This window comes from Haemorhous mexicanus, chromosome 29 (assembly GCF_027477595.1).
Source record: "Haemorhous mexicanus isolate bHaeMex1 chromosome 29, bHaeMex1.pri, whole genome shotgun sequence".
NCBI classification, from domain to species: Eukaryota; Metazoa; Chordata; class Aves; order Passeriformes; family Fringillidae; genus Haemorhous; species Haemorhous mexicanus.
Window position 1 is genome coordinate 828,301 of NC_082369.1, and position 26,700 is coordinate 855,000.

Here is a 26,700-nt window from a genome sequence, read left to right on the forward strand (position 1 = left end):
TGGCACCTGACCTGCACGGCCTGGACACAGGGATGCTGTCACTGTTCAGTGAGAAATGACACAGAGCCATCAGAGGGCTGAGGGGCATAAAGCACACGTCTTTACCTCTGAGTGCTCCTTTTAGACATTGTTCTGATACAGGGAGGCCTGGTTGGTCATCTAATCAATACATGGCTAATTAACAACATGCCCATTTACAAACTATCTTATGAGAATATCAAGAAAACAGCTGTTAGGAAAACAACACCTGCAGGTTGTTTTTAATAACAGGCTATCATTGTTCATCTCCAGCTCCCTAAACTCTCCCAATATGCCTTGAGGTCCTACCCTCAATTTGAGGGGGCTCCTCTCCCTTCATGCACCCATTCATGCTTTTCACTGGTTTTATTTTACTGCAGAAATACCAGGAAAATTCAAGTCTGAGTGGGGCCACTGAATTGTTGTCACTCAAGATTTGTGAAACTTTAACAGATTCCTCCTTTTTATGACTGACAAAAGCTCTGACTTAAGGAGGAGGTAGTAACAAGGAATGTGTGGGAAGAACTCTAATATTTTAAAACATGTGCTCTCAGGCACAGGGTGGGATTCTTGGGGCTGTCCCATGCAGGACCAGGAGCTAGACTTGGCTGATCCTCGTGGGTCCCTTACAACTCAGGATATACAATGATTCAAGTTCTGGCAGCAAAGGTTTCCTCAGAGCAAAGGTTTTTAGTGCCTTGGCTGCTCCTGGCTCAGTGAGAGCATCTTTTCAGGGGGAGTGGTGCAGTCAAGACTCAGAGACATTAGGACCCATAAGTCCATGGGAGGGGACCCTACAGACCCTATAAATCCAGGGGAGGGGACCCTACAGACCCCATAAATCCAGGGGAGGGGACCCTACAGACCCCATAAGTCCATGGGAGGGGACCCTACAGACCCCATAAGTCCATGGGAAGGGACCCTACAGACCCCATGAATCCAGGGGAGGGGACCCTACAGACCCCATAAGTCCATGGGAGGGGACCCTACAGACCCCATAAATCCAGGGGAGGGGACCCTACAGACCCCATAAATCCACGGGAGGGGACCCTACAGACCCCAGATGGCACCAGAGGATGCCGGGTGATGGCACCAGAGGATGCCGCACAACTCCGATCTCGGATCCCACTCCAGCTCTGGCCTGGCACACTCAAGAGCCACGGGAAGGGCCTGACTGTGGGATTGCTGATGGGAACACCCCCCTGCAGGGACAGGAGCCCCCAGGAGAAGCCAAAGTGTCTCACTCACCATCTTCATCCGTGCGCACGATGACCGGCGAGCTCTCCGGGCCCGGCCCCACCTCCGTGTGAGCCACCACGGTGACGCGGTACTCGGTCCACTTCTCCAGGGACTCCAGCAGGATCTGACTGGTGGTTGGGGGGATATCATTCACCTCCTTTAGCTCCGTGTCCTCCGAGTCCAGCGCTCGATAGTGGACGCTGTAGCCGGCCAGGACGCCGTTCTGGCTCTCGGCCGGCGGCGGCCGCCAACTTACCAGAATGGCGGTGGAGCGGGTGCTGACACATTTTACATCTTGAGGGGGGGCAGACGGTTCTACGAGGGGGAAAATTCAGGAGCAGGGAGAGGGAAAGAAGGGAGAGGGGAAGGGGGGAAAAAAAACAAAAGATGGGAAAGATAAAAGAAAAAAAAAAAGGAAAATGATAACAAAAAAATCTAAAATAAAACGTACGGAAGTTTGGTTTAGGAAGATAAAATTAAAAGAGAAGAGAGCTTTTTGTTGTTGTCTTTTTTTTTTTTTTCTCGAAATGAAGAGGTTTTTTTAAAAAAAAAAAGCCAACAGAAATTAAATGGGGCATCAAAACTGAAATGGTGTAAAGCAAAGGACTAAACCAGCGAGCGGGCCAGCCAAGAGGGGTCCTGCTGCTTCCACTAAGCTGGCACCAGCTAAACACCCAGCTGCACCCTATAAAAGCCCTTTCCTTTGGCTCCCTGTTTTACAGCAGCCTGGCAAATCCTGCTCTGGCTGGGAAAGAACTTTCCAACCTCAGTCTCTGGGATCTCGAATTTCTTTGAAGAGATCTGTGAAAATTAAGTAAGAAAAGCAAATCTTTTGCCAGGAGGCTTAAATTTAAGAGTCTGTACCTCCAGATGGAAGTGATTAGTTGTCCCCAGACTGGAGGAGGCCAAATCCCACAGTGGGAATGCCCAGGACACTGCCAAGCCATGGTGTTTAGAGAGGAGGGTTTTGAGAAAGCACTTGCAGAAGGAGGGAGGCAGTGGGTTTGGTGAGGTATTTGGGTATCCAGGGGATTTTCCAGAGCAGCAGCCGGTCTAGTTCCCACTGCACTCTCTGCCTGAACTACACCAGGGTGTTTCTGGACATCCTGGGAGAAAATCTTGGGAACTGTGGCCCTACCCAGGCACCTTCTCAGGGTGGCAGCAGGAGGGTGACCAGGAGGTTGGGAAGGTGGAACCCACAGCTCTCCCTTAAAGCTCCTCTCGTTCCATCCCCTGCCCTGGGCAGGAACAGCTGCCACCATCCAGGAGGCTCCTTCCTGGCCCTGAACACTTCCAGGAACTGGCCCCCACTTCTGCCTGTCACCAAGGACAACTGATCAGCACAGGGAAGCAGTGTGATCCATTCTCAGGGCAAATCAATAAATCCAATATCACCCAACTGCAATAAAGAGCTTTTAAGTCTCTGCAGACAGGGCAGGAAACTGGGGTGAACTCCAAGCCCCCCAAGTATCACCTGCAAGCAGCAGCAGATCAGTGCTGGTCACTGCTTCTCATTCCTCTGATGCTTTTTAATCAACAAAAAGCTCTTTTAGTGAGGAATGATTGTCTTCAAACCTCTTACTCCCATCCTTGAGTCAAACCCAGATGTTTGGGCCCAGTTTGCCTCGAGGACTCTGCTAAATCCAGTCACACTTAGCCCAGCTGGCACTGGAGTGAGAGCCACACACTTTCCAGGAGCCTCCAGGAGACAGAGGGAAGTGGCTTTTCAAAAAGGGCAGAGCTAATCCCTCCACTGCTGTCTGAGCACCCTGCCCAGTAGGACACTTTGGGTGCTTTCCTTCTATTTTTATGCACTATTGCTGTCTTTAACCTGGCCCCTTCTTCCCAGCACTCCCAGGGAGGAGGCTGACAAACCCTGGCCATGGCTGGCCACGCAAAACAACACAGAAGATGTCAAATGAACCAAACCAAAAAGAATAAACTGGAAAGTAAAACATAAATCAAGCCAGTAATTTGAAACAAAAAGAAAAAACAAACACCAGAAAGGAAATCATAATAATAAAATAATACTGATATAAAAAGTGACTCCTTCCAGAACATTCCCAGTCTGTTTACCTACCTTCCACGCTTCAACTGCTAACTTACAAGACTTTCTTACAAGAGAACAAGAGGAACTGAGCTACAAGGCCAGACCAAGCTCCTGGTGGGTTTCTGCATATGACTGGCTTTTAAAATGCCACTCTGCTCATGATGATCCCCCCAGGTCCTCCCCCACCAGCAGAACCCCAGCTACTACTGCAGAAATGGCAATTCTGGACCCCAATCTGTTCTCTTTTGCTAAACTGTCAGCACAAAGAGCAGGACAGCACGTTGCCAGTGACAGATCTCCTTCCCTCTGGCTCTCTCCATCTGCTGTGATTGCTGCACCTCTCCAGGACAGAGGTGCACTGCTCATCCCATGCCCCAGAACCAGCTCAAGGATGGTTTCAAGGCACGGAGGGACAGACTCAGCCCTCTCCCATTGATGCCATGGGGCCGTTCCCTTCTTTTTTTGTCCTCATCAGAGGCTGGGCATATTAAAATCCACCCTTCCTGCTTATTTCCAGCCAAAGCCACCAGAGGTGAGAAACCCACTGCAGAGAGGGTCTGACCTGACCTACCCTTCATCCTGCACCTCATTCTGAAAGCCCCAGAAGCAGAGCTCAGCTCCAGCTGGCACTGGGGCCACTGTCTGCGCTGCCACGCTCGCTCACTCACCCTCTACGCTCCAGCACAGGGACCTACTGAGAGGCCCTGGGGTGAGGCCTCCTTTTGGGATGGTTTTGCACTTTCTCTGGTCAAAAAGGCAGCGCTGGGGATGGCTGATGGGGGAGAAGGCCCAGGTGCTGCCTGGCCCCCTCCCCGTCAGCCCTGGGCTGCAGCAGCGGAGGAGAAGGGCCAGGGGTGCTGGCTGGCCACGCTGGACACGCCTCTGGGAGCTCACAGCCCCGTTCCCTTCACAATCCAGCCCAACCTGTGTGACCCTGGGGACGCTGGGGACAGCGCCAGGAGCCCAGTGCCGCCAACCCCGCCGGGGCTGCGAGCTCAGCTCTGCAACCAGCCCCTCCTGGGCTCAGCCAGGCACAGGCAGGAGCCCCCAGGCAGGAGAGCTCTGCCTTGGCCTGCTGGCCGGTTCCACCAGCCTTTGGGACCCCTCCCCACCCTCCCAGGGCTCCAGGACATCCGTGAGTGTCTGCAGAGCCACCAGCGGTGAGCCTGCAGCCACAGGGTGGACTGTATTTGTGAATCTGCTTGAGACCAGCCAGTACTCACCTGAGCTGCACCTTTTACATGCTTTAAAGTTGACTGTCCAAGCCACAAGAATGACCCTTACTGACCTTGCACAATATCATGTTTTTTAACCCTTTAGGTACCACAGACTTTGGGTATTTCATTCACTTCATGTACTGTGAGGAGGGGGACAGGAGGAGAGCGGAGCTACGTGGGGGGAAACCCTTCCTTGGGCAGGAACAGAGGGTGAGAAAGCCCCACTGTTCCTCTACACCTGCACGTGCAGCCTGACAGCACCCACCCTGCCACCCCTGCCTGCCGAGCACGCTTTGCCCTCTGGAATTTCCCAGTGGGAGAGTTGCCAGGGAGCCTGGGAAGGTCATGGCCAACTAGAAAGGGCAAACCAGCTTCTCCCAGCCATGAGAGTCTGTCCGTTTTACAAGCTATGTCTCTGGTACTTGAAGAGTTAAAACCCAGCTACTTCAAGAAGAAAAAGATACTTTACCTTTAGTTTAATGGATTTTACTTGGGTTATGATGCTCAGGAGGAGCCACCCTGGCAGGGAGGTGCAGGGAGGGGCTGCCACATGCGGGTGGGTGCTGGGAGGGGACAGCAGGACAGCGGGGGGAGCAGGGAGAGGCTCTGTCACTCCAGAGACAAGATGCCATCGTGGTGTGACATGGCCCAGCCAGGGACAGGGACAGCAGGGAGCTGGCTGGTGGGGTGCTGGGCATGCAGGCAGGCAAGCAGAGAGCAGAGAGAGAAGAAAGAAGAGGCATGGAGCAGGCCAAGGAGGAGCTGAACGGAAAAGGAGCTGAGGAGGGAAGACACAAAAGCCTGTCCCGAGCCAGAAGGTCTGTGAGCCGAAGGATGTCACCCGGACCAGGGAGAATTGACTCGTTCCTCCAACAGCCAGCCAGGAAAAAATGTTTCACCGTGTTACAGGACACTGACAGCTCCCAGCTGATGTTCTTAAGAGCATTAAATTAATGAGACTCTCCCTATGAAAGCTGAGCTACAGAGAGAGAAACCCGTCCGTGTTCTGGGCAGATGCCAAGTTAGAAAAAGCCCCGGAGCCTTCCCTTTCCCCAGATCCCCTTTTCCTCACCCTTAAGGGACAAATTTTCACTAAGGCCTACTGCCACCAGCTCCCACACCCCTCTTCCAGCTTGTTTTATTGAACCAGAAAGCACAAATCCCAGACCATCTTTGCCTCCCATCCCCACAGGTCTCAAGGAGAGAAACCCCTTGGAAAACAGAAGCAGAGGGTAAGTTTAACACTTATTTTTCAGGTCCTTTCAGTTAATTTCCCCCACCCCACAGAGATGCTCCCACTGACAGTACCACACTGGGATCAGAACCAGCAGATGTGCAGCAGAGTCAGGAAAGGATTTTCCTATGAAACGTAGAGAGAGTATGGAGAAAAAGAAAAGAAAGAAAAAAGGGGAAAAACATTTGAAGGAAAGAAAAACCAAAAAGTCTTTGAATGGAGAGGAGGCCTGAGAAAGCCCCAGTAAGGAATTCTGTCTATGCAGAAACAGACTCCCCTTTCTTCCCACTCCTCAGGGGACAGAAAGAGAAGGAGACAGGGAAAGGGAGAGACAGCAGGATGTGACAATTAAAAAGCCCAGCCGAGAGCCTGCTGCTCCCCCTTGTTAGGGACTCTGAGGGATGGGAGCAGGGCTCTCCCTCCTCACACTGGTGACCAGAGCCACTTCTGAGTTAGTTCTGCTCCCGGCTACTCCAAACTGCAGCGGAGTGATTTAGTAGAGATGAGAGGAGACAGAAAACACAAAGAACAGCTGCCACAGCCACTCATGCAGTGAAAAAACACCTCATTTAAAAGCAAAGATCTGTGAAAAGCCCAGGTTGAAATATTGCCATCCAGGGTTATTGTCCCCAGGGCAACAGCGAAGGGAGACAATCCATTAAACTAAAACCAGCACGTTTTGAGTTGCATACACTCCATCCTGGTGTCATCAGCAACCCCCTCCCAGCCTCCACAGGGCTCCTCTCTCCTGCTCTGCTGGAGCCCAAGCGGGGCCATTCCCAGAGCTCCAGGCCTTCCTCCCCTCGGCTGTGGAGGTGCTCATGGACCAGAGCACGGGGACTGCTTCCCCGAAGGCTGGGGAAGGCTGGGCCTGTGAACAATCACCTTCCCTGCTCCTCTCCCTCCCGCTCCCCCGCCGTCTCCCCTTCCTGGCAGCGCTGGGCCTGCGTGGAGGGGCTGTGGCTGCCATCCCTGCCACCCCCTGAGCATGCTCAGCACCACGGCCAGCGTGGCCACCACGAGCCCTCGCTGCTGCCGCCCCGAGAGGACGGCGCTGCCCGGCCCCCACGCCCCAAACCCAGCTCTGCTCCTGGCTCAGTCTCAGCTAGCTGCAGCGGTGAGGGCAGAGGGGAGCAGGGCCCACAGGCGTCCCCCCTCCCTGGAGCGAAACGGAGCCCCCAGCTCCGTCGCCCTGAGCCCACCATCTCTGGCTCCCTGACCGTGGTCCCCTCAGAGAAGGGTGGGAAAGGAGAGACACCTACTAGACTGCAAGGTGCGCTCTCGGACCTCCGGGGTGAAGGCCCCCAGCCCCAGGGCCGAGCGGGCGGCCAGCCGGAAGACATACTCAGTGTTGGGCTTCAGGCCTTCCACCGTGAACGAGGTCGTGGGCTCGAAGTTCTTCAGCACCTGGGGTGGGCGAGGGGGGAAGAGAAAAATAAACCCAAACAACAGGCAGCAGAGGTGAGGCTTGCCCAGAGACACTGCCCTGCTCCCCTCGCTCCACGGCGGGGCCTGGGAGCTCCTCGGCCCCGGCCCTGCTGCGCTCTGGGCTCACCTCCTTGCTGTGGTCTCCTTCCTTGTAGAGGAGCTCGTACTTCACTATGATCTCTTGGCGTGGGGGGCTCCACGACAGCACAATGCTCGTCTCGGTCTTGGCTTCTGCTCGGAAGTTCATCGGCTGCCCGGGAACTGGCACGGAGAGGGAGCCGGCGGGGCACGGGAGGCAAGGTGAGAAACAGAAGAAACCACATTAACTTGGCTAATTAGGAGGCTCTTGCCCTGTTTTCTTCAAAGCCTGTGTGGGAAGAGCACGTCAGCAGCAAAATGCCACACTGCAGCGTGGGCAGGTCCTGCCTCTAAAGCTGTGGAGTTACATCCCACTGCAGGACTCCAGTGTGAGCAGAGCTGCTGGAGCTGGAAGAATCCCAGTGGATCATATGCCTCTTTCTCAGCAGTGCAGAATACAACCCTTCCCATCAATCCCAGTATTACAAGATTCTGGAAGTAGGAAGCCCATGAGCAGCCCATTGAGGACACAAGGTTTCCTCCCATACCCCAAGCCAAAAATGTGCTGGGTGACAGCCCGTGATAAAACACCTTTTGTTTGCAGCTCAACACATAAGGCTCATCCCCCACTCATCTCTGACAAAGCAGTTCCTGGGTACCTTAGGGAGAGTTAAAGTGTCACCACTCCCTGGGCAGTTTTACATCTGTTAAAGACATTGAGAATCATGGAATGGTTTGGGTTGGAAGAGACCATAAAGCTCATCCAGTTCCATGGGCAGGGACACCTTCCACTATCCCAGGTTGCTCTGTTTAACCTAGCCTTGGACACTTCCAGGGATCCAGGGGCCGCCACAGCTTCTCTGGGCACCCTGTGCCAGGGCCTCCCCACCCTACAAGTAAATAATTCCTCCCCAACATCGCATCTGAACCTCCAAATCCAACCAGCAGCTCTCCTTCCCACAGCCCAGCTCAGCCACACAGGTGCTCACCTCCTTGCTGTGTCTTAACCTGGATGGGGTCGGACAGGGGCCCGTCCCCCACGGAGGTGAAGGCCAGCACTCTCACGGTGTAGGTCTCGTCCTCCAGGAGGCTGCCCACGGTGGTCAGCAGGCTGTCATCCACGTTGTGCTTCTGCCAGTTGCTGACGGGCTGCTCGGGCTCCATGGTGTAATAGACGCGGTAGCCGCGGATCTGCCCGTTGGGCTCCACCGGTTCCTCCCACTGGATGATCATGGTGGTGCTGCTCAGCATGCGGCCCTGCACGTTGCGGGGGGCGCTGGCAGGAGCCTGCTCCCCCGTGCGGGTGACCACCGACTCACTGGGGGGGCCCTGCCCGATGCTGTTCACTGCAGAGACCCAGATCTCGTACTCGGAGTTGGGGCTGAGCCCCCCGATGCTGTAGCGCGTGGTGGTGATGTCCTCCTTGATCTGGTAGGGTCCATCCTGGCTCTTGGACTTGTACTCAATGACATAGTAGGACACGGGGTCTGGGTTTCCAGAGTCCCAGGTGATGGTGATACTTGTTGCTGTTGTCTCTGTCACGACTGGCGTCCCGGGAGCCTTGGGAAGTGCTGAGAATCAGGAAGAACAGGCATTTAAAAAAACCACTGATGCTGAAATGGCACCTAATTGGTCTGGTTAGGGCTGCAGGAGCCGGAGGCACAGCACCCATCCCAGCAGCTCAGGAAAGTGCTGCTGGAATATCAGGAACCTAGTTATCCACTCTATTATCCTCCTTAAACTGCTCCATCAAAGGCAAAGTGTTCAGCTAAACATCTGGAATCATTAGCACAGGCTTCAGCTGCACATCCACCCTCCTGGGGCAGGGAGGGAGAGCAGCTCCTCAGCTCCTTCCCAGCATGTGCTCACATCTCTCTGCTGAGCCTCCACGGGCAAGGAACGGCACGGGGCAGGCTCTGCTCTCCAGAACAAACCTCCAGAAACGCTGGGAGGGCTTCCCCCCAAGGCACAACCTGTGTTAATCCCCATCTCCCCTCTCCCTCAGCCAGGGAGTCCCCCCGAGCCTGGGGGGGACTGCACGTTGCTCAGCACTTTAACTGCACCTGATGGGTGTTCTCACTTCACCTGTTCTCAAGCTTCATGTGCAGTCTTCACTGCACACTTCAGACCCTTCTCAACCCTCCTTTTCAACTTCTCCTTATCATGGAATCCCAGAATGTTTTGGATTGAAAGGGGCCTTAAAGCCCATTCAGTGGAACCCCTGCCATGGGCAGGGACACCTTCCACTGGCCCAGGTGGCTCCAAGCCCCTTCCAACCTGGTCTTGAAGCCTAACTTCTCTAGACCTGGTCAGAGTAAAGCTCAAACTTCTCCTTTCACCTTCTGCCCAGGAGAGCTCACACACAGGAACAGTGGAGGGAACAGGATCCAAACAAAATTACAAAAGACAGAAGGTACCAGCAGGCTGAGATTCCCCACGGGAGGGGATGAGCGAGTTGGAAGCAGAAGCACTCTGCCCTACACAGCAGCTTTTTAGATTGAGGGGGTAAGACAGGGAAAAAAGGGAAGGAAGGAAATACTCAGGAAAATAAAGAGCACCTGAGTCCAGGCCCAGGCATCCTTCTGCTGGCACGAGAGCCCCACTGCCTGTGCAGCAGCTCAGAACGGGTGTCATGCCAAGATTCTCTAGCCCCTGCTCATTTCTCCTGTCAGACCTTCCTCAGACAGATCACTGATACAACAGGACTGTTTTTCCTTATCCCTCCCTTTCTCCTCTCCCCCACCCCTGGATCTTTTCCCACCCCACCTCTCCCAGATCCCTCATGGGCAACACCAGTACTTGGAGCAGACACCAGCTCACACAGAGCTCTACACTCACCCAACCTCAGGGGGTCCTGCTTGGGTTTAACACTCCCCTGCTGAGGACAGAATAGATTGAAGATGGTACCCATGCTCCTCTTGGGAATCACTAGCTGGAAGCTGGGCTTATTCCCCATCTTGCTGAGGCAACACGGCCACTAAGATGCTGGAACTAAGCTCTACTGCAAGGGTGCACATGCCAGAGATCCTCAGGGCCTTGGCTGAATCTCAGGCCTTGGAACAGGATGGCATGCAGGCTCCAAGCCATCCAAGGCTCCTCACACAGCGCCCAGCCAGCCTCATTTGTCAGGACAGACACAGCATGCAGGGATTTGAGCCACAGCTTTCTTCATAACAAACAGCTCAGGTGTCCTAAAGCCAGGGAAGGTCTCCAGCCACCAGCTTCCCCTCCACTGTGGGTTTCCCTGTGTGGGGGATCCCCAAGGACATGCACAGATCCCAGCAAGGGGCACTCATGGTGCACAGGTCTGTCCTGCTGCTCGTGCTCACAGAGCTCCACGGGTACACCCAGGTAAGGACAGGGACTGACACCCCTGCAGCCAGGTGCCCCTGATACAGCCACGGCCATGCACACACATCCCATTTGTGCAGGAGCACCAGGACATGCAGGACTGTCCCTGTCCATGCACACACATCCCCCATTTGTGCATCAGGACATGCAGGACTGTCCCTGTCCATGCACACACATCCCCCATTTGTGCATCAGGACATGCAGAACTGTCCCTGTCCATGCACACACATCCCAGCTGTGCAGGACACCTGGCCATGCAGGACTGTCCCTGTCCATGCAGGACTGTCCCTGTCCATGCACACACATCCCATTTGTGCACCAGGACATGCAGAACTGTCCCTGTCCATGCACATACATTCCCCATTTGTGCACCAGGACATGCAGGACTGTCCCTGCCCATGCACTCACCCCCCACTTTGTGCAGGACACCTGGCCATGCAGGACTGTCCCTGTCCATGCAGGACTGTCCCTGTCCATGCACACACCCCCCCTTTGTGCAGGACACCTGGCCATGCAGGACCGTGTCCCCTGTGCAGGTCAGGCAGTCACAGGCTCTGCCCATGCAGACACACGCTGACACAGGCACAAGCCATGGCACATTCCCACTCTGCTGCAGGCCCCACGAGGCTCCCGTGCATGAGCAGCACACGTGCCCAGGCGTCCCTGCACTCATGCTCGGACACTCAGCTCCGGCCGTGCCCGCTCCCAGACGTGCACTCGGGACCCTGCTCCCACTCCCTTACATTTCACCGTGATCTGGGCCACGGCTTCTATGACTCCCAGGCTGGACATGGCCACGCAGGTGTAGTTGGCAGAGTCCTTGACGTCCGTGAGCTCCAGGACGTTCCTGCCCACGGGCATGTCATCCTCGGGCGTCAGGTCCTCCGCTCCCTGCATCCACTTCACGTAGGGCATGGGCGACCCCACGGCCACGCAGGTGATGTTGACGTTGCCCCCGGGCATGATTTCATGGCTGACAGGGAGGATGGAGAAGCGAGGGGCCACACGGCGAACTGTGGACGAGACGCACAGAGGTAACAAAAAAACAAAACGGAAAAGCAAACCAAAACAAACGAACGAACGGAAAACGAAGAGGAAAAAAAAAAATTAAAAAAAAAAAAAAGAGAAAAAAGGAAAGGAAAGAAAAGAAAGGAGAAAAAGAAAAAAGAGTAAAAGATAATTTAAATATAGATGGGGTTTGTCACAGTTTATTTTCTTCCTTCATTAAAAACAAAACGAAAAACCAAAGAAATTAAAAAATCAAAAACAGAAAACCAAAAAAATAAACTCCAAATAAATTTGTACTTCACAAACAATATATAGAATATAGACATAAAAGCGATATTTCATAGCAACAGGGTTCCATTGATCAAGATTAGACCCATCACAGCACAGATAAATACACAAAAATTTATTAGCAATTTCTCATCTTTACTGGCAAGAGCTGGCATGGCGAGAGCCCAAACTTCTCCTCCGTGGCCTCTGGGGCCCCCAGCTCCCCGCTCCACACCCCGGGAACCTGCTCCTCCCTCTCTCTCCCCGTGGGGTCTGAGTCCTGGGCCCCCTTCTCCCGAGGAACAGCCCCTCCACCACCAGCCGGCGTGGTCCAGGTGCCCCCTCCAGAGAGGGGCCCTCTCCCACCCGGGGCTGCTGCAGACATGGGGTGGGGGGCCGGGAGAAGGTTGGGATGGAGATGGAAACTTCTCAACGTTTTGCCTTGTTGGACCCAGAGAATTCAACAAAGAGAGAAGTATCACATCCCCAGATTCCAGACGCTCCACTTGAGAAGTGAAAGGCAAAAGGATAAACGAGGGAGGAGAGGGAGTCCCCGGAGCGGGACAGAATTTAGTGGTGTCTGCGTGTGAGAAGCGTCCAGGGGAACACAGCCCTCCTGGAGCGAGAGAGAGTGTGGAAAAGATGAGAAACTCTAATGAAATTTTTGTGGTTTTCGGGTATAGAAACCCTAACGAAGCCTCTTTAAGATCTGACACGGTTCCATCGATAGATGCAGCTCTCAGAGTCACAAACATCATGCAAAATAGGTAAAAAAGAGAGAGAGAGAAAGAGAGAAAGAGAGAGGAAAATGCAGAGAAATATAATTTCTGGGCGGTAGCAAATGCCCACATGGATACTGGATAGAAAGTGAGCGACAGAGAAAGGAAGGAAGACCAGGAGAAGGAGAACAAGAGGGGCAGGGAGAAAGAAGAGAGAGAGAGAGGGAGGGGAGGGGGAAACCCACTTTAATGCTGCATACTTTTTCTAGCTGATGTGACTCAATGTGGTGGCTCACATTGTCACATCTCAGCCCTGGCGGAATAATAAATAGAATAGAATTAATAAGAAAAACAAGGTAATGAAACTTTTAACGTTGAGAAAACAGTGACATGTTCTGTGCATCTCCTTAGCAGAGAGGTGGATGCAGCTTCCAGACCTTACACAGGAAGAACATGGACGCAAAGGGGAGGCTGTGGTTTCCTTGGCTCCATTTTCTGAGCTGCCTGGGCTGCCTGGAGGGATGCTGGGTGCCCTTCCTTGGGGAAGGGAGCAGGGGAATGGACAAAGGAGAACGTGTGTGGATCACAGAGGGCCTAGGGAGGGGGCTGAGGGCAGGGTCTCCTCCCACAAGAAGGACAAAAGGATACAGGACCCAGGGAAAATGCAGGAACTGCAGCAGCCGGAGGGGAGCAGGGTGCAGGATTCCTCCAGCTCCAGGGACAGCCATGCAGGAACTGCCACAGGCAGGGTGGGCGAGGGGCAGGAGGGTCTGGGGGGCTGAGAACTCTCTGCTCCTGCTGTCTGTTCCCAGGTAACCTCTGCACAACCTCTCCACAGCTTGGTGGCTTTGCCTCATGCCAAAGCAAAGGAAGGACAGCAGGGCTGAGCCTGCCACTGTCCCTCCCAGTGCCTTCAGATGTCCCCTGGAACTGTCTTGGGGCTTGCCAGTGTTTATCTTGCAGCTTTGTGGCTCTTTTCCAAGGGGAGGGGCACTGCCAGGAGAGGCTGTTTGCCGTTCAGTGGGGCTTTGGCAAACAAAGCCAGCTGCAGCCCCTGCAAGGTGGCAAGGGACATTGTCACAGCAAGGCCTGCTCTCCCCATCGGGCTGTCAGACCCTTTTCTGGGAGAACCAGTGGCCAGGAACCAGCACTGGGTCCAGACTGGTGGCACTAGGAGCTCAGAGGGGGCAAAGGGGAATTCCTGCATGCAGGGATCTGCAGAGAGAACAGGGGGCATGCCCTCAGCTGGGGAAGGACGGGGATGTGGAGGGAGGGGCTGCAAGCTCACCTGGCTGCTGACACTAGAAGATGATTTTCTACCTGCAGACAGGTGTAGGGGGTACCACGGTGTTTGTTCCACCTCAGGCACCAGCTCTGGCTCAAAGGATCAGGAAACCTGCTCCTTGCTCCTCCTGCCACTAGGGAGAACACTCAGCCCTAGCCACCAGGGTGCATCCCTGTCTCCCACTCCATCCTGCTTCCCACTGCTCCCAGAAGTACCACACTTCAGAAAATGGAGCCAGTGGAAACCACACCTGTCACAGTCTGAGACAAGATGGAGAGAACTCGGAAAGAAACAAGTGGGGTCAACATGCAGACAGATCTGGGGTGGGGATGACTCTTCTGAGGGGGGGCTGGTACGAGACCTTCTGGAGAGGGGAGGCAAGGTGGGAAAGGTGAGGAGGAATGGGGAGACACGTCCGGACAGGATCCGGTCAGCAAACAGCATCAACAGCACAAACAACGGCAGGTGGGATGCAAACACTGAGTTGTCATGGGAACAGAACAAGACAATTAATCCAAACCGAAGCTAATCGCAAAGAAATGAAACCCAACTGAAAAAGAAAGGGGAAAAAAAGAAAAGAAAAAGAAAGAACAAACCAGAATTTAATAACTGAAAAGCATCATCTGATGTAGGGCGGAGTGCTGAGAATCGGAGTCTGAAGGGAACCCACGGCTCCTGCCTGTGGTTTTGGGCAGGGAAGGAGAAATCCACTCACAAAACACAAGCTCAGGGGCTGCACAGAGCACGTTCCCAAGAAGCTGCAGAGCAGCCCTGCCCTCCTCCTGACAGCAGCCAGGGTGCAGGTCAGCCCTGGGGTCTCAGGGATCCTTACTTTGGGCTGCCACCCTCCAAGGGAAGCACCCAGCACCTCTGGATGCCAGCCCTCAGCACCACCCCTTCCACAAGGAGGGAGAATTTGGATTAGGGCTGATATGAGCCCAAAACAGGCAGCAGCACTTCCTTGGTGCATCCTGGTTTAAAAAAAACTAGACTCTCCTGTGTGCACAGATATACCAACATCCAGACACTGATCTAGGATGGGAAAAGAGCTCCAGTTAAATGTTGGGGACCTCAGAGAGTCCCCTGGATCCAGCCCTGCAATGGCTCAGGGCTGTGCCAACCACAAGAAGGCACAGGGTTCATCTCTGGCTACCCAGAGCCATCAGGCTGCTGCTTATTTTAATTGCTGTAACATTTGCATTTGGCTGTAGACAGGGAATTTGTCAAGCTGAGAATCTCTGGGTCAGCCTTTAGGTCAAGGCCCAGGAGGAGGAGAGCCGTGGTGAAAAGGAAGCTGGAGATGGAATCAAGACCAATTTCAGCTCTGGGTCCCAGCTCCACAGCAGCTGGAGGAGGGGAATTTCACAAGGAAAAATCAGGTGAAGAGATCCCTTCCATTTTGCTATCCAGCACTTTCAGAGGATCGGGAAGAACAGAACTGCTCTCTCTGGAAAAGGAAACATTGGGACGGGGCAGTCAGGGCTCTGCTTTATAAACACGTGCCTAATAATACTTTTGCCAGTTTCTGGTGCAAGAAGGACCTTCCCTGAGTTCCAGGGGTGTTGGGTTTCCAGGCCAGCCTTGCCAGACCCCGCATGCGTACACGGATGTGCATGCTCCATGTGCAACAGCTCCCGACAGACACACACAGGCAGGCACACACAAACAGACACTGTCCATGGCCAAAAACTCTCAGGAGCTTTTTTTCAAACAAGGATACAGCTTGTTACGGGTAGAACCAGATTCCAGGACTGGAGCTGGATGTTTGGGATGCAATTACATTATTTCAATGCAGAGAAGCCATTTTGGAGGCACAGGAAAATTTCTTAAGTGCAGTTAGTTATGAGTCTGTTTAATTGTTGGATAAGCATTTCACACTGCAAATGTGCACCCCAAATTGTGCTCTTCTTTAGAAACAGAACAGATCCATAACTTTTCACACCCTTGGGAAGCCAATTGGTTTTGTTGCTGCTCACGGAGGCAGAGGTTGGCCCAGTTTGTGTTCTGTGAGTGGCACTTTTGGCTTTTTTGGTCCCAATCAGCACGGCTCAGGTTCCCCACCACCACTCGGGGTCCACAAGGTGAGAGGTGCTTTTGCAAGATTTACAGACCTGATTGGAAGAGACACTGGGAGGTCCAGGGTTGACTTTTGCAACACCAGAATCCATCCTTAAAATGTGTTCCCATGATGCTGCTAATGAGAGAAACCTGAGGACCAACCAGCTTGTGCTGAGGAACCCCACCAGCTGCTCTTTTACAGCCCCTTCCAGATCCCCTCAGAGAGAAACAATGTTGGAGGAGGAGCGAGGTGGGGAAAGGAGAATGTCCTGGACAAGAACCTGTCACTTCAAACCCCGATTCACATTAAACCAACTCAAAGAGAAATGCATCTTATACCTTAAAGAAGAAATCAATCGAAAAAGGAAACAAAAGAAAGTGAAGTGACTGGTTGAAAGCACCAAACAAAACCAAATGGTATTAAACATTTTGACACTCAGCAAGCTGCTGCTCCAAATGAGGTGAGAAGGCGGACATTATTGGCCATTTTGGGGAGACAGGAGTCATTCCGTCTTGCTCCAAAATGAGGAGGGGTAGGGGAAAGGGTGCCAAAATAATGTGCAGCCTCTACATTATTAGTGAAGCTTAGATTACACCTGTCCTCCCCTCCCAAATGTGGTCTGTCCCTGCCCCTGCGTGTCCGTGCAGCCGCCTCTGCCTCTCCCTGTCCCAATTCCAGGCTCGTTCCCCTGGGCTGAGACCTTTTGGCTTTGGATTTCCGACCTCTGCCCCTCCACAGGACGAGAAGCTTCCCTCCTCCTGCCCATCTCCTTCCTCATTTCCTTCACAGCAAAGAAAATAAATACGTAAATAGGTAGATAAATAAAGAATGAGACCAAGGCTTGGATTTGGTCTGGAGGAAATCCATTACCTTCCCAATAATTGTTACTTTGCACTTAAAAAGCCACATTAGCTGAGCGACAGGCTGGCTGAACATCTCTGGTCTTTTGCAACTCTTTTTTTTTTCCTGTTGTTTTTTTACAGGATTGAACAGAAAATAATCAGAATCCAATTGTTTTTCACGCAGCTCTGTAATTTTAAACACAGACTTGACTGGTTTAGTTTTTGTTATTTTAATTTGACAAGGTGTAATCTAATTTTTTCCCCTAAAACAAAGAGAACAGCGATGCAAAAGGTGTAAGAGACACAGGCAGGCAGAGATTTCGAGATCAGTACAGCACAGTGTTCCTGCAAAGTGCCCTCTATAGAGAGATAGTCATGTATATACAGAGATATATATACACAGTTTGGAATTTTTTTTGATTGGTTTTTTTTTTGGGGGGTGGCTTTTTGTATCCATTTCCATTTCCTGATACCCTTGAGAAATCCTTCTGCAGAAACACAGTGAAGTTTTTGTTTGCTTTGTTTGGTTTGGAACTAGAATTTCAGAGCTGAGGACACCCCAAACACGGACAGGGCGCTCCCCCACCCACAGAAATGCTAAAATAACCCTTTACAATCATCCCAGAACTCTCCATCCCTCAATTGTAGCACCTGGAAGCTGGGCGCTGCAGAGGCAGCTGTACAACCCAGTGGTGGCTCTGCCTCCCTCCTTCTCCATTAAAGAATTTATCAATCTAGTCTAAAAAGGCATTAAAATTCCTACAGTTTAAAATACCACTGACTGCTTTGACCTTGTGGCTATTTGTTAAATCTCTAGTGCACGTGGAATTATTTCCTTCAACCTCTAAGTGGGACTGAAAGGGAAAAGCTCAGCAATGGTTCCACCTGGAACCAACCAGCAGCTCTGGTCTGATGGCCAAATTACTCATGAGCCAAACTCAAACCAGGCTACAGGCTAAATTATTGCTTAAATTAGTCACATTTTAATCTATTTTGAAGCTTTATTTCCTGAGGTGCTCGGCACACCATCCCTGCCCTTTCTGTGGGTTTTATTTTAATTGATTTCCACTCGTTCAGCTCTCACATGTTTTGCCCTGGCCTGGTTTCATCTTTGGTCTCTCAATGAGCTGAGGTTTTCCAGAGAGCCTTGGGAATGTTCTCAGCAGGGCCTGGGCTGCAGAACCTGGCTCGGGGTGACAAAGCTCGTGCTGATGGTGACAAGCAGCAAAGGCAGGGCCTGAGCAGGCACTGGGCTGCTTTAAATGCCTGCTGAGCCATTTACAGCTCCCTGGGCTGGAAAAGAGCAGAGCCACAAGAAGCTTGAGCAGAGAGCAGGAAGAATTATCCTGCAGCATCCCAACTGCTGCCTTTTGTACCTCCTGCCAGGGGCCCACTCTGTGAAAAGGGGGAAATTCTTAATTCTGCTAAATTCAACCACGACGAGGCGTCCTGTGCCAGCAGCAGCTCGGGGATCCTTTGCATTTGGGGATCTGGGGCTCAGCCCCCACAGCTCAGCCCTCCTTCCTCTGGGACATGGAGGAGCACAGGGACACCAGGTCCTCACACAGGGCTCCAGCCCAGCCAGCAGCTGGGTGTTGGGATCAAACCAGAGCAAGCGAGGTGGCCGCCTGCAGCTTCCCAAATTAGGAGGAGAGCTGCAAAGGGCTCCATTTCCAGGGGGCAAAGCAGCTCTGGCCACAGGTCCTGGCTGAGGGACACAGGTCCTGGCTGAGGGACACAGGTCCTGGCTGAGGGGACACAGGTCCTGGCTGAGGGACACAGGTCCTGGCTGAGGGGACACAGGTCCTGGCTGAGGGGACACAGGTCCAGACTGAGGGACACAGGTCCTGGCTGAGGGACACAGGTCCAGGCTGAGGGGACACAGGTCCTGGCTGAGGGGACACGTGCCCTCTCTGGGGTAATGGCTGAGCCCCCCACGTGGTCCCTGATTACAGAGAAAAGCACCACAGAGTGCTCTGGGCTGGAAGGGACCTTAGAGCCCACCCAGGGCCAGCCCTGCCATGGCAGGGACACCCTCCACTGTCCCAGGCTGCTCCCAGCCCCAATTCCAGCCTGACCCTGGGCACTGCCAGGGATCCAGGGGCAGCCTCTCAAACGCCACCATGGGCAGGCAGCTCTTGGCAGGATTTTGAATCCATCCTTTCCTGCAATCACTATGGGCCACAAGTCTGATGGCACTTGTGTCCCTGGGGATACAGGGGAGCATCCAAGGAGACTTCTGAAAGCCAGGGGAGCTGCATGGCTCCCATAAAAACCAGGACTCCCACCGAGGTGCTGGCTTGCCCCTAGAGCTGCCCCCATCTTTTCACCAGCCACAGGTGAACCCTGGGCAGGTGGCTCAGCCTAAACTGCCACAGCCCTGGGCTGGTGGCAGAGACCACCTCACCTGCCTCTGACCTGCTTTTGTGGTCTCCAGGAAGATGCTTCTGCCTCTGACCTCGGGCACCCCCTGCTAGCACTCTGTTATTTTGGACCACGGTGTGATCTGAGCTGCAGCACCACCTGAGGCAAACCCTGCACCTGTAATTTCAAGACCATGCCCTTGGTTTGGGCTGGAAGGACCTTAAAGCCCATCCTGCTCTCCCAGGACACCTTCCACCAGACCAGGCTGCTCAGAGACCATAACTTTAGCAAACCACACAGCCTCTTCTAGCCAGGTATCAAGTGTCTGTGTCCTCACCCAGTGGCATTCCAGCCCATCATGATTACATCCCCATTCAGCTTTAGTTTATCGTTGTTGATGTCATTATCGTTACTTTTATTTTTATTGGCTCTTAAGGAAGAATTTAATCTTCAAGCCTTCTCAGATCACAAGAGATTCTTAGCAGCAGCAGTGCAGTTTGGCCATGTTAGAAATACTTTATAAAAGAGAAAATAAACAAATAAAAAAGAATGGCGTATAAATCCCTTTTTAATTGCACCTAAATCCTGAAACTCAAACTCCTAGTCATGAAGGAAAATCCTGTACTTAGGAGTGATTATCACCTTTTAGTCCTAGGCAGGAGGAAGGTGGGATGGGAAAACCTCATTTCAAATGCTATTCCTTTTTTGTTTTTAAATAGAACAAGCATTTTTTTCTTTTTTTTTTTTTCTTTTTTTTTTTCCCTTTAAAAAGAGCCTTGGGACTGAGGGATGTTTTTTGGCTATTGTTGGCATCCAAGTCAGAAGAGCCACAGCTGGTCTCTTCCCAGGGATTCTCAAGAGAGCAGCATTTGGGAGTGGTACCCTGGTGCCTACGGGGAGGGAGGAGACTTGGAAGGGGAGGGGAGAATACCAGCACTGAGGGTCCGAGCACTGAAATCTCAGCATTTTAAGAAAAAAGAGAAGGACAGACAGAGAGAAAGAGAGAGAGAGAGAAAGAGAGAGACAGATACTGTGTCAATACTGCACTGGATTTCTCAAAAATCACACAGCTTTAATACCTGTGCCCTAGGAAAGCCACTCCTTTGGTAGCTGATTGAGAGGTGGGGACTGGCAGGAGAGGGAGAGTCACAGCCAGGGAGGGGGCTGGCATTCTGCACAGGGGAAGCACCAAGCACCAGCGGTACCACGGACACACTGCAAGCCCCCGTTCGCTCTCCATGTGCCTCACCCGCTCGGGACGCACACATGGGGGGCAACAGGAGCTTCTGGGGACGAACAGGGAGATGAGAAGAGGGAAAAGAGGCATTTTCAGCTCCAATGTCACCGGCCAGATTGCTGGTTGCTGTTTGCAATAGCTGCAGCTGCCAGATGTGCCCCAGCACTGCCGCAGGGCCTGCACAGCTGCACTTCTCCTGCCACGCTCCTTCAGGACGGAGGCTCTGCCTTGGCTGTGCCTGGCGGGGTTTTGAGGGGCCTGGCCCAGGCAGCAGTGGATAAATCCCAGGAAGGGAGCAGGACAATGGGGAGAGGCAGAGCCAGGAGGCAGCTGCCCAGCTGCCCTTCCCTCCCAGCCCTCCCAGGACGAGGTGTCACCTCCTCCACGGGATTCTGCCAGGCTCTGCCTGGGGCTGGGGCTCTGGTGGCACTCGAGGGTGCTCCAGGAGAGAACAGCGTGGGATTTGGGATCAGCAGGAAGCTCCCTGCCAGTGCCACGTGGGCTGACTGCTCCTGGTGCTACTGGAGGGAACTGGGCAGTGAGCAGTGGGCGAGCTCCCTCGGCTGGGGAGGCCCCGGAGCGGGGTCAGGGCTTTTCTTTGCGAGCAGGAGGCGGAACCAGAGCCACACCTCAAGAAATAAATAAGCAATAGCGTGGCCCAGGGTCTGCTCTAACTCTTGGAATGGCCCCCTGGGTTCTCACCATCTTTTCCACTTCCCAGATCCCTCCCTCCCCCAAAACAAAGGCTGGTCCCAAATAGCAGGGCTTCCATGGACAGGCGTTAGAGCTGTGTGACTCCTTTCCTCCTGCAGGGATTGAGGAGTTCAGTTACCACCGGGTGGGCAGGAACACTGGCTTCTCACAATGCGTTTGGAATAAACTACAGCACAGCATAACCAATCAAAACAGAAACAGGAAATCAAGAGAAAGCAAAAAACCCAACAGAACCAAAAATTTGGAAAGTAAGAGTAAATCCACTTCAAAGAAACCAAGAATTGTATAACAGAAAGAAACGATACATATTTATATATCGCAAAAATAATTCATAATTAATTTAAAAAGTGGCATGCAAAGAAGATTGTTACATTCTCCTATCATGCATCAGGCCCAATGTCCAAACGGCAAGGTAACCATGACGACAAAAAAGTGCAAGAACTCAGCAACATTACCAAAGGATGCATAGAGAGGCCCACAATGCAACTCAACTCATCTCCGTGAGACCCGGGAATGCGCGGGTCTCGCTCATCTTAAAGATTTCTTGCTTTTTCTCTTTTCATTTTTTAATTTTTTTTTCATTTTTTTTTTCTCTTACGAATGTAAAAATGTGGGTAAAGAAAGTAAAAAAGAAAAAAACCACACCAACCTTCTCGTAGCTCTGAGGGATGTTAAGGGGGTTTGATGCGGAACACAATGACATGAGGAGAAGAGAAAAATAGGGGAAACACAGAGAGAGTAAAAAAAGGCCTTCTCAAGGCTGTCAGCTGCAAATTGATTGATTGTTTTTTCTCTTAACCAAAATAAAAAGAAAGGAAAAAAAATGAAGATAGTAACGACCCTCTTTCCTGCCTTCCTAACGCTCCCCCTCCCATCCCTTTTAGCCCAACCAAGCTCCACAGGGAGGCCGGGCTGGGAGCAATCCTAGCTCAGAGCCAGCCCCACAGGGGTGCTGAGCCCAGCAGGATTCTCCCTCCCTGCAGTCCCTCTGCTCCTCGGAGAAGGGGAGCGGAGCCCCCGGGCAGAGCAGCCCCCCGGCCCCACACCCAGCCCTGCTCACTCTGCCTCCACCACGGGACTGAATAAGGAAAACAGAAATCATTAGAAGAAGGAAAAAGAAAAGCAAAACCAAACCAAACCATTTCCTTGCAAAGTTCAAACTTACAACTCCTATCCCAGGTGGTCTATAGAGACAAGCATGTTATGGGAGAAACAAGTCAATTGGAAACACAAGAGTGCTCGAGACTCTTTTAAAACAAAAATAACGGGAAGAAAAATGTGCATGAACTCTCCCTCCCACCAAAGCAAATCCATTTCAGAAATTTGTTACCTTTCCACGATATTAACACACAAGAAACAAGGAATTAAACAGCATGAAAAACACCCAAACCACAGGCCGAGCTGGCACACGCTGTGTTCTGCTCTCTCGGCAGGTTAGTGCTGGTTTGCAGGCAGGCCCAGGTACACACGGCCTGACTGGGGTAGGAACAGGGCTATCACCTGGAGCCCTCTCATCCAGGTGTGGAGACAAGCCCGTGTTACAACCTTTGTCTCCTGGGTAGTTTCCGAGTGGCCAGAAAAGTAGAGGAAATTTATAAACAAAACAATAATGAAAAATCCCCACGTTTTTCCTGTTTCTTTTCTTTTTAGGTTTTTTTTTTTTTTTTAAAAGAACCCAAACCATTCCAGCTAAGCTGTCTGCAATGGATTCAGCCCTGAATTAGCACTGGATCCAGACTGACACTCCCAAAAGTGGAGTTTCGGGGCCCAGGCGACAGGGCAAATTTCAAACGCAATTTTCCAGCTGGCCACAAAAGGCTATTTAAAAATTTAGCTTGGAAACATTAAATTATTAAAAGCCTTCTCTCCATGTGCATGTGATTTAGTGAGCGTGAGACACGAGAGAGAGAGAAAGAGAGAGAGAAAGGAGTGCACACAGGAGCATGGCTCTGCATTGGACTGCAGATTAACGTGAGTGTAGGTGGGAGGCGCCTCCTCTGTCGATGGGATGGAAATGGGAACAGTTTGCTGGGATGTAACTTTACTTTTTTCCTCCCAACGGCATTTTTCTTTTTCTTTCTTTTTTTTTCTTTTTTTTTTTTTTTTTTAATTGAGAAGGACCAGCCCTGCTCTCTCATTACCAAAAGGGCTTTTGCTGTGGAAAGATGTTAAACCGAAGCTACACACAAAATATTACAGGTCAGAGAGAGATCAAAAGAAGAGAAAGCGGAGAGGCTGTTGGCCCAGGGGGTGGGAGAACATCGAGGGGACACGGAGCAGAAGCCAATCCCCTGTCATCTGTTCCCCTGCTGCAGGGTGAAGGGGCTGTCCCTGAGGCAGGATGGCTGCTGGTGTCCCCAGCTCTGTGCCCAAGGAACCAGGGACAAATTACTGCTGGCAGAGGGAAAAGCAGCTGGGACTGAGGGCAGCAGTGCCAATGCACCCTCCTGCTGCAGTCTGGGGGCATCCAGGGACACAGAGGGGTCCTGCCCTCCTCTCACAGCCACAGCAGCAGGACTGGACCCCCTGCTTCCAGAGAGCAGGGATCCTTTGGGAGGACGGGGAACTCTGCCTGCAGCCGGAGAGCTCTCTGCGGGCTGACCTGGCACGTTTGGGCTGCGCTCTTTGACTCGGCCGTGGGTGAGAGCCCTGCCCTGCGGCCCCACAGGGATGCGGGGGGCAGCGGGGACCCCCGAGCTGGGGAGGGGTGGGATGGGCAGGAGGAGGAGGAGGAGGAGGAGGAGGAGGCTGAGCGCCGGTGAGCCGCGGTGCTCCCTACCTCTCACGTAAAGGTTAGCGGGGGACGAGTAGCGCACCCCGGCGCTGTTGCTGGCCACGCACTCGTACTTGCCCTGGTCCGTCTCCTCGCTGCTCTCGATCTGCAGCCCACCTGTGAGGGGACAAGACACGGCAGCACAGACACATCGTCAGGCTCTGCTGGCTCCGCAGCCCTGCCGGTGCTCCTTCCTCCCCCCGGGCTCACGCACACCGGGACAGGAGCACGGAGCCCCCGCGGACCCCACACGGTGAGGAAATGTCATCCCCCCCTGGAGTGAGTGCTGCTCTTTGTCCTCAGCTCATCAGCAAAGGCACCAAGTTCTTGTGGCTTCTGCAATGCAGGCGTTCTGCACCAGAACTCCCGAAATCAGCCTCAATAATCCATATTACTGTGATCCCCAGAAATCCATCAGCAGGCAGTTGACTTTCCCTTGCTCAATTTGAAGCGGTGACCACAAAAGTGAAAGGCTTTGTCACCCACTGCCTGGGGAATTTCTATGCTGCTGCCTTTGTTTTGTGCCCGATACCTGCTCCTCGGGAAGCCTTCCGGAGATAAGAGCCCCTGTGAAAAGCACCTTACTGATAGTAAATATTCCCCAGGGAAAACCCTGTAAATACTGCATTGGAACTTCAAAATTGCCTGCATGGTTTACATCATCTGGGCCAAAAGGATTAAGGCTTTTCTAAACTTGTATATTATTGCAGTCTACAAGAATATACCCAGAGCCCAAACTAAAGATTCCTGTCAGCAAATATGCAGAGAGATGCAGCATGGAACTACATGGGAGAAAATTGCCTCATTTACCTCAGAAGGCTTCATCCCTGCAAAACTCCAGTTAAAATACATACTACATAAATAATTCAACAGGCTCTCAAATGTTTTATGTATTAGGAGTACATGATTATACTACAGATATGGACAGAGCTCACATGTGGTAAGACTCTTAACTCCCATCTCTGGAAAAAAACCCCACCTAAATATGAAAACCAAACAATTCCAGCTCAGTGTAATAGTATTGATAAAATCTTAAGTGAGAGGAGTGCAAACGAGATCATTGTTGGTTGCAGATACAGCCTTTTCAGGAAGGAAAAAGCAGTGTGCTCACAGAGGAGGACACCGAGCTCCCGTTGCTCTGCCTGTGCGTGGGTGGGAACGATGCTGGTGGGGGGACGTGGGGCTGGGAGAGGATCTGGGACAGGGCTGGGGTGTGAGTGCAATTCCCCACAGCCTCCCCTGTGCCTGGGAGCTCCCAAAGGCAGAACAGAGGCAACTGAACCCAAAAAACCCCACCCAGACCAGTAAACCAAGCAAAACCCATTCCAAAAGAACCTGCGGGTGTTTCAGCACAACAGGAGTTAAAACCCAAACTGGCTGGAGCTTCCCACTGAGCACCCAGCTGAGCATTTTTCATATGGAATTACAGCTCCAGCTCTGCTGCTGGAGAGCTCCACTGGGGTGGAAAGCTGCTGGTGAGTTTTCCCAGAAATTTCTGTTGATTTGGACAAATCTGGGGCTGTTTCCCTTGGTTCCAGAACCATTTTCTGTGCTGCTCAGGAGCATCACTGGTCTGAGAGTACCCAGGGGAGAGGAAGCCTCACTCCAGAGCAGGAAGGGAACCAAGGACTGCAGTGGGCAGCTTTCCCTGGGAACAGGGACTCACCCCTCCCTCCCTGCCCACTCCTCACCCCTGCTGGTCAAGGCAATGGCAGAAATGAGGCTGCAGAGAGGGTGAGGAGTGTTCAGCACTTGTCAGGAGCCAACAGACATGATGTGTGAAAACGTAAATCTCACCTACAGCACCTCCTGTTGCTTTTGCCAGCAGGGAATTATGGAATTCTAAATGTGCCAGTGGAGATAAAACCAAAGCAGGGTCTCTCAAGGGGGGCACACCCAACTCCTCCTGCCTTTCAGCTTCAGGTCAATTTTTGACTCCATTAAAGAGACAGTGCAGAAGCTACTTACCGTGGATCTTCCCCAGAGAAACCTAAGGGTAAGAGAGTGGGGAGGAAGTGGAAAGAGGCTCTGGAGCCAAACAAATGAGTAGGCTGAGGTGGAAGTGCTGAAGATCTGCCCGAGCAAGGACTGGAAAACTCCCATCACCATCAGCAGCTCGGGAGCACTTTGCACCAATCAAGAGAAAGTCCTAAGTGTTTACCAAGCTCTGAGAGCATTTAATGCTCGAGATAAACTTCAGTCCTTCATAGTCCTGGAGAGATTAGCTCTTAAAACTCTGCCATAAATCTGAGGCAGCGCAGCCGGAGACGTTATTAGAATAACAGTGTCAGTATTACCAAGTGCACCCAGCAAACAAAAAAGGACATTATAGCCATAGATAAAATAAAGACAGGTATAAAAAAGAAATATCCAGAGGTGAAGCAGGACAAGGAAACGTAACAACAACACGAATCTGCATTGAGCACAGGGCAATGAAACGGGATCTGTGTGGAGAGAAGTGTTTGGAGAGTGGGTGAGTGAGTGAGCTGGGGGTGTCTTACCTCGGATCGGTGTACCTTCTGCAAAGAAAACAAAGAAAATGAGTGAAATGACTGCAAAACCCCAAACACCTGCACTGCCTGTGGGAAAAGGACCTGAGGCAAGGAAGACAGTTCCCAGTAGGAAACTTCTTGGTCTGTCTCATCTCAAATTACAGGACACTGAGGAGGGCTTGGGATACTTTAGCGGGTGTCCTTTCCAGCAGCCCAATCCAGCTGTGTGTTTGCAGAGCCTCCCGTGGCTCTTGGCTTCAGCAGGCTTGAGACTGGCTCCATTTTGGTGTAGGGATGTAAAGAAGCCCCTCAAGCTCTCAGCTGA

The 26,700-nt window shown here is 52.3% G+C and overlaps 1 protein-coding gene across 12 annotated transcripts in view; it reads right to left on the minus strand.

Moving 5' to 3' along the window:
* Positions 1-26,700, minus strand: part of PTPRS (protein tyrosine phosphatase receptor type S) — a 138,120-nt gene that overhangs the window by 34,786 nt on the left and 76,634 nt on the right. For 5 of the 12 annotated variants that reach the window (XM_059870190.1, XM_059870187.1, XM_059870189.1 and 2 more), the window contains exons 6-12: positions 26,385-26,402; positions 23,890-24,000; positions 11,359-11,628; positions 8,254-8,835; positions 7,314-7,447; positions 7,021-7,165; positions 1,267-1,572 (exon numbers count right to left, since the gene is read on the minus strand). In XM_059870190.1, coding sequence (XP_059726173.1) covers positions 1,267-1,572; positions 7,021-7,165; positions 7,314-7,447; positions 8,254-8,835; positions 11,359-11,628; positions 23,890-24,000; positions 26,385-26,402 — 1,566 coding nt within the window. The remainder of the gene's footprint in view (positions 1-1,266; positions 1,573-7,020; positions 7,166-7,313; positions 7,448-8,253; positions 8,836-11,358; positions 11,629-23,889; positions 24,001-26,384; positions 26,403-26,700) is intronic. The other 7 variants (XM_059870191.1, XM_059870192.1, XM_059870188.1 and 4 more) reach the window with 3 other exon arrangements.